The sequence below is a fragment of the Equus asinus genome, chromosome 10 (assembly GCF_041296235.1).
Source record: "Equus asinus isolate D_3611 breed Donkey chromosome 10, EquAss-T2T_v2, whole genome shotgun sequence".
Classification (NCBI taxonomy): domain Eukaryota; kingdom Metazoa; phylum Chordata; class Mammalia; order Perissodactyla; family Equidae; genus Equus; species Equus asinus.
The window spans coordinates 69,398,018-69,404,380 of NC_091799.1; the positions used below are offsets into that span (position 1 = coordinate 69,398,018).

General features: G+C 40.0%; 1 protein-coding gene across 5 annotated transcripts in view; it reads left to right on the forward strand.

Moving 5' to 3' along the window:
- The window catches only part of ARL15 (ARF like GTPase 15), a 401,393-nt gene extending 398,660 nt beyond the window's left edge, over positions 1–2,733 (forward strand). For all 5 annotated transcript variants that reach the window (XR_011506481.1, XM_014860326.3, XM_044771486.2 and 2 more), the window contains one exon: positions 3–2,733. Coding sequence is in view for 4 of the 5 variants with exons in the window: in XM_014860326.3 (XP_014715812.1) it covers positions 3–155 (153 nt within the window). In the remaining variant the exon portion in view is untranslated. The remainder of the gene's footprint in view (positions 1–2) is intronic.
- Positions 2,734–6,363: the final 3,630 nt, after the last annotated feature.

The window sequence follows — 6,363 nt, forward strand, 5'->3', positions numbered from 1 at the left end:
AGGTCAAAAAATATTTTGAACTTGAACCACTTGCACGTGGAAAACGCTGGATTCTGCAGCCCTGCTCGCTGGATGACATGGAAGCATTGAAAGACAGCTTCTCTCAGCTGATAAATTTGTTAGAAGAAAAAGACCACGAAGCTGTAAGAATGTGAAATCTGGCAAAGAAGAGGGGCTCCCAAAAGACCTTGAACCTATCGTATTAGTTTCTCATTTTAATTTTATTTTGGTATCAAGGCTATAATGGCTTCAGTGTCTATTTTCCTCTAGTTGTCTCAGACTCTCATCTCTCTATTAAAGTGAATATTCTGTAAATCAGGTGAATTACCATCGGCATTAACGTCAAGTACACACTACTGAGAGAGAATTTATTCTCTGTTTACCACTAATTACCTGCACCGCATGTCTTTTCTTTCTGTTGTTCTAAGCATCTCTTCTGTACTCTGGGCTAAAATGGATGGAATTCGTGGCTCACGGAAATCAAATCCCTTACGAAGGACTCAGGGAGCCTCAGAACCTTGACTCGTATTCCCTGGGTTTGGGGTGGAGCGTTGTGTGACTGGGGCTCCCCAAAATATGTGTATCATTTTCAAAATCTCTTGGGGTTTTTATTGTATTTTATTTTGTCTTATTTTATTTTTTAGTTTTTTGTATACTGGCCTTATCAATTATGAGAGAAAAATGAGCACCAAAAGCTTCAATTAATCACCTTATCAGAAAGAAATATCCTGCCATAGTAAAATTAACTTAGAAGAACTTAAAGATGCATAACGTTTCCTTGACAACATCCGAAGTCGCACTCTCTTTCCTCTTTTTAAGAGCAAAGACATTGTTTTAATTTTTGAGAAGAGGTAATTAAGGCCCAATGCTCGCATCACTGGTTACTATTTTATCAAGTCCTCAAATATTTTTTTAATGGAAAGATTACCCTGCATAAAATCAAGCTGCAACATAATATAGGTATCTTTTTCTAAAAATTTTAAGTATCTGACTGAAAGAGAAAAAAATAATTTTTAAAATGATAGATAAAATTTTTAAAAACAGCCAAATAAAGTATAGTTTATACTGGCTGGGGTTTAAGCTGGCGTGGGTTTGGCAAAGATAACAAAGGCAGAATCATCTGTCTATTCATTCATTAAGTGCTAATGTCTTTGAATGGAGTCCGGTAATGTCTCCATCTAGTGATTAAAGGCCTATCAGTATTTCTATTATAAACCTCTATTTTCAGGGGTTTCAGTGTGCCCTTAAAAATGTGCTGGGGTGCAGCAAATAAATAATTTTAGGGCCCAGATTTAGTCTTTGGAACTGATCATTTTTTTCATTTAATTTAAATGATAAAATTGCTAGAGATAAATGTACAGTTTTACTCAAGTTTGGCACCTTTGACCTTTTCTAAATCAGGAATAATCAATGGATATTGAGGTTTATGGTTGAAATGCTCTCTGGCACATTTTGTAGATTTTTGACCACTTAAAATACAAAGTTGCCAAATGATAGAAAACTGCTCCCTTCACCTGAGCAATAAAAACGTTTGTAATTTTTAGGTAGCCGAGACTGCTTCCCAAAAACCACAGACTCACACCATACTCCAGGGTGACATAACACCTTGTAATTCTCCAGAAGATATGCGTCATTCAAATACAACTTTTTTGATTTAATCTTGTAGGTGGATTTTAATGAAATCATTACCTTTGAAACATCGGACACTTCTTTAAGCTTTTTTTTTTTTATGGAATGGATCGAAAAAGGTTCTTATTCAATTTGTCTACAGCATGCTTAAATATTCTTACACTAGGTAATCTGTGAGCAGCACAAAGCTTTTATTCCAATGACCCGTTACACAATTCCTGCTTTTATTTTGTCCCATTGTGCTCATCTTCGATGAAAAATAAAGGATGATTAGGCCTTGCTTTCTCTGCAAGTTCATTACATGGAGAATGTTGTCTTTTTAAGATACTGTGGCTGAGTGCTCCTAAGCCATCTGTTAAATGACTTCCCGTTGTCTGTGTGTGTGTTCATGTGTGCGCCAGTGATGGGCTTCTCCTCAGACCCACGACTGTCTGCAGTGTCTCAGCCGTCAGAGTGAAAACATTATCAATCAGTACCCAACAACAGCTGTTTTTGACAAGTTTCTGTCTGACGCCTAATGCTTTACAACTGTCAATAAGGCTCCTCCTTTGTCTAGCAGTTCGGAGCTCGCTGTCTTGCTGCTTCGGTGCAGCATCCTGTCCTTGTAACCCTAGAATTTGCCGTGTTTTGGAAATTTGCAAGGGGGGAGGGGAGGGGGCTGGACGGGCATGTGTGGGTGGGTGGTGGGTGGTGGGTGTGCGTATCTGTCGCGTTCCTACTTTCATGTAAAGTGCCACAGGTGGCTTAGTTTGCGTATTCAAATATTATATAGGAAAAACAGTCTGTTATGTATTTCTTCACTTAGCTTCTTGTTATATTTATGGAAGTTACCAGTTTTTGTACCTTCTTAGCTAAAGCAGTTGCCTTTTTGTAATGGCAATTAATTTATATGACAAAACTTTGTATCTACTGTAGTTTACAGTATTGGTTGCTAATTAACTGCCATATTTCCCTGTCTTTCTATTAAAAAAAAAATACTGTATCTGTACTGAGAGGTTAACAGATTCACGTGGACAGTTGCCAGGCAGGAAGAACTTGTATTGTCTGTGATTTATACATGATTTCCACTATCTTCGAATGAAAATAAACGCTGAGTAGAATTGATGCTTTTGGACTGGACTGACTCCTTTCAGCTTTAGCATTTGGGAGTCCCAGATTTCTGTTTACATTTGTGTTGCCTATTTAAGTCTTCAAAATAAGTTCCACTGCTCTTGGGTCAAAACAATGATTAACTTGCATTTCCTTTGAAGCCATCCTGAAAACCTTAAAAGACCAAAAAAAAGAAAGCCAGTGTCTTCCAGTCAGTTTGTCTTCAGCACAATTCCTTCAGAATGAGTGAGAAGAGTCGAGATGTTAATGTAAAGTGCCATCCTTCAATCAAAGTATCATTTTATAATATTTACTGCAAAAGCAACTTTCTAACAGTGGGTATTTGGTGCATTGAACTATTTCCTTCAATGGTGATTGATGCCCTTAGGAAATAAGTAAATATTTTTCAGTGACTCGAGAGCAAATACTGTGTATTCACATGTCCATCCTTGAGGATGAGAGTATTCTATAAAAGATGAAAAGAGTGAGAAAGAAAAATAAAAAGATAGGTGGCTGGGAGAGAGAGAGAAAGAAAAAGAAAAAAATACATAATAGAAGATGAAAAATTCAAATCCCAGCTCTTGTTTGATCCCAAATGCAGCATTATCCAGACATGTATTATTTGACTTCACAGAAAGCTTGCAACACTTCACGTCTAAGCTGGGATCCAACCTACCTTCCTAGTCTTCTTTCCAAGGTTGGCAATTAGCAGTTATCAAGTTCCTAAGCATCTCAGACCTATCCAAGCAAATGTGGGCAGAACTGTAAGATTTTGAAGCAAATGGGGTTTTCTTAATGTCCAGATGGAATATTCAGATGCAAGTGGAAATCTAATATTCATGCCTGGCTTCATCCTCTTTATAATTTTAGAGTGCCTTTTCATTAACCTCCTGACCTAATGGTGCAAACAGAAAGGAAAAGGTCTGTGGAGGGGGCGGGGAAGTGGGAGTTGCCCTTTGGGATCCCTCCTTCTCAGTGCCTTTGGAAAGGACGATCTGTCTTCTGTTAGGCAGGAACTTTAGGAGATTACAGATTCCCTGCCTTCTCTTTCCCCTAGCCTGGGTCCTGGAGATCTGAAGTTCGCGCTGTGAAACGCATTATCACATCACATTGGGAATTCCTGGCTCCCAAGGCTTCACAACTTTTGGCCTCCAGTGAGTCAGCATGATTAAATGATTTGCATCTCAGGATTAAATGTTTTCCAACTCAGATGCATGAAGTGACTGATGAGCCCACGTTTTGGCACCCTACCCCAGCCCCCTTGAACTGATTTGGGAACATGAAAAGGATCCCTTGTAAGACCCAGAAGCCTCAGATGGGCTATCAGTTTCCCCTCCCTTTTCCCATTCTCTTTGAATTAAAATCTAAACAAAAAGCTTTCTTTCTGCCTACAGCAGAGCTGGAAATTCTGACTTCCTATCCAGGGGATTCATCTTTTTTGTGACAAACTCTTCATAAAGTGACTTTCTGTGAAACTAGTGCAAAGAATGTAAAAGGCACCAAGAAGACTCTCTCCAACATTTGCCTTGCCTAGCAGCCTCCTTTCCTTACAAAACTGAGTGGAGGGGAAAGGGCATGATTTTTCGATCAGATTGTTTCTGCAGTCTCATCTTGCTTTCCATCTCTGCTCCACGAGGCCTGCTCTGTTCCCTGGGTGCTGTTTAGAAAGGCCACCTACAGTGTTCTTAGGCTTCACATAGTGCCCCCACCTTTCCATGCTCTGCTGAAGGGGTTTCCATGGGACACTCTATATGAATAATCACTTTTTACAAGGAAATAGTTCAGGCTTTCTGTTTTAAAGCAATTCGCTTACCATATGTACCTTGTGAGATCACTGGTACCCGGTTTGGAGAATAAGGAAGGGCACTCCTGATTTCATGCCTTGCTAGGCTCAGCCGGGCTTATGACCCAGTCTGACTCCTGACCCCCCCAACTGCTCTAGTAGACTTTTCCACAACTGTGGACCAACTTGGGAGCAGCCATCAAATTGCACTTTAAAAAAATGATCTGCAAACTACCAAAGAATGATGAATTGCTTTTTTTCCTTTTTTGTTCAAAAATCTCTCCCTCTTACTCTGATGCTCTCAAAATATTCTACACAGATATTTCAGCTGGTTCTTTCTGGCAGCAACATTCTGACCATGGAGGTGAGTCATCAACGTTGTCCCCAGAGAGGAAAGCTGGCTCAAACGCATGGGGATGGGGCACACACTGATGGATGAAAATAAGCCTTGAATAAGCATCAGGTTCCCTAGTCTCCCTCATTTCCCTGTTTCCTCATGGGGTGTGGGGAGTGGGGGAGCTGGTCAGTTCAAAAAACCCTAAGATCACTTACATCACAGACAACCCTTCCTGTAGGTGTGAAATCCAGCCTAGTATGCCCCAAGCTTCACTGACAAGTGATTCATTGAGACAAAGGCTGGAGTTCGAGCATCAAACAGATGTCCGACAAAACACCAAACGCCTATAAATGATGGCTTTGCAAGCACTGGAATGACTGGAAGACCTGGCCTAATGATGCACTCCATGTCTGGACAAGCTTACAGAAGATATAGGTGGTGGGGAGGGGGTGAGGGAGCTGTGTTTAAATGGAGTCTGAAGAAGGCTGTTTCGGGAAAGAGAAGTGAAACCACGATTCTCACCTGAGAGGCTCATGTCGGCCATGAATGATTTGTCTTGTTTATGTATAATATATGAAAGGGCCAATCAGAAAAATGCATGTCAAGGGCACCCTAAAGACCAGACTAGTATGATATGATATTAAATCATTAGACATATAAATATCAGAGTAAATTAAAAATGAGAAGATTTCGTTGGAACGGAAACTGCTCTCCAAAAGGCAGAGACAGGAATGCAAACAGTAAGTCTGGCTGTCATTCTCTAGAATCTGGAGCAAGTCAGACGTGGCTCTGGACCTTCTCCGACTGTTTTACAACTTTCTAGACATGGGGTGTATCAACCCAACACTTTTATTAAGCAGCTTCGACAGGATTTTTCAGCTGACAGCGTGTCGAGGTTCAACTTACCATTGTCCTTTTTACAGGTTTTCTCTCACAATTGGAACTTTGGGTTTTAATAATTTGGGGGTCTTAATTTATTCATTCAGTACCTTTTGCTTGAACACCTATGGTGTACCAGGCGTTGTGTTGGATGCTGGGGATGCAGCAGTAAACAGGACAGACTTACTCCCTACTTCATAGGACTTTAACTCCTGTAACACTGGGTAAGTTGGATTATTTCTATGACCCTAGAGAATTTTTTTATTTGGGAGTCATTTTGTTGTATTAAAATTGCAATTTGAGTCTCTAGATTTTTAAATATTTTTTCTTGGTCTGAATTCCTGGTTTTCACCCCTGCTAATCTAAAATTGTCTTTGAATACTATTTTGTTTCTTTTGAGACCATTAATAAAACTAGAAATCTAAACAAACACAACAGGAAAGGCTTTGCCCCTTTTTAGCTTCTTTCTAAATAGAACTCTGGAAAGCTAGCACCTCTGATTCTGCTATTTTCCTGCCCCAACAACGAAGCGTGTGTCCAGCACGCAAACGTGTTTCCAAAGTGCAGAACCAAACTCTGAGTGATCTGCTGTTCTTTTCATCTCCTCTGTACTCAAAGGGCTTTCTCTCCTTCTCCAGAACACTCG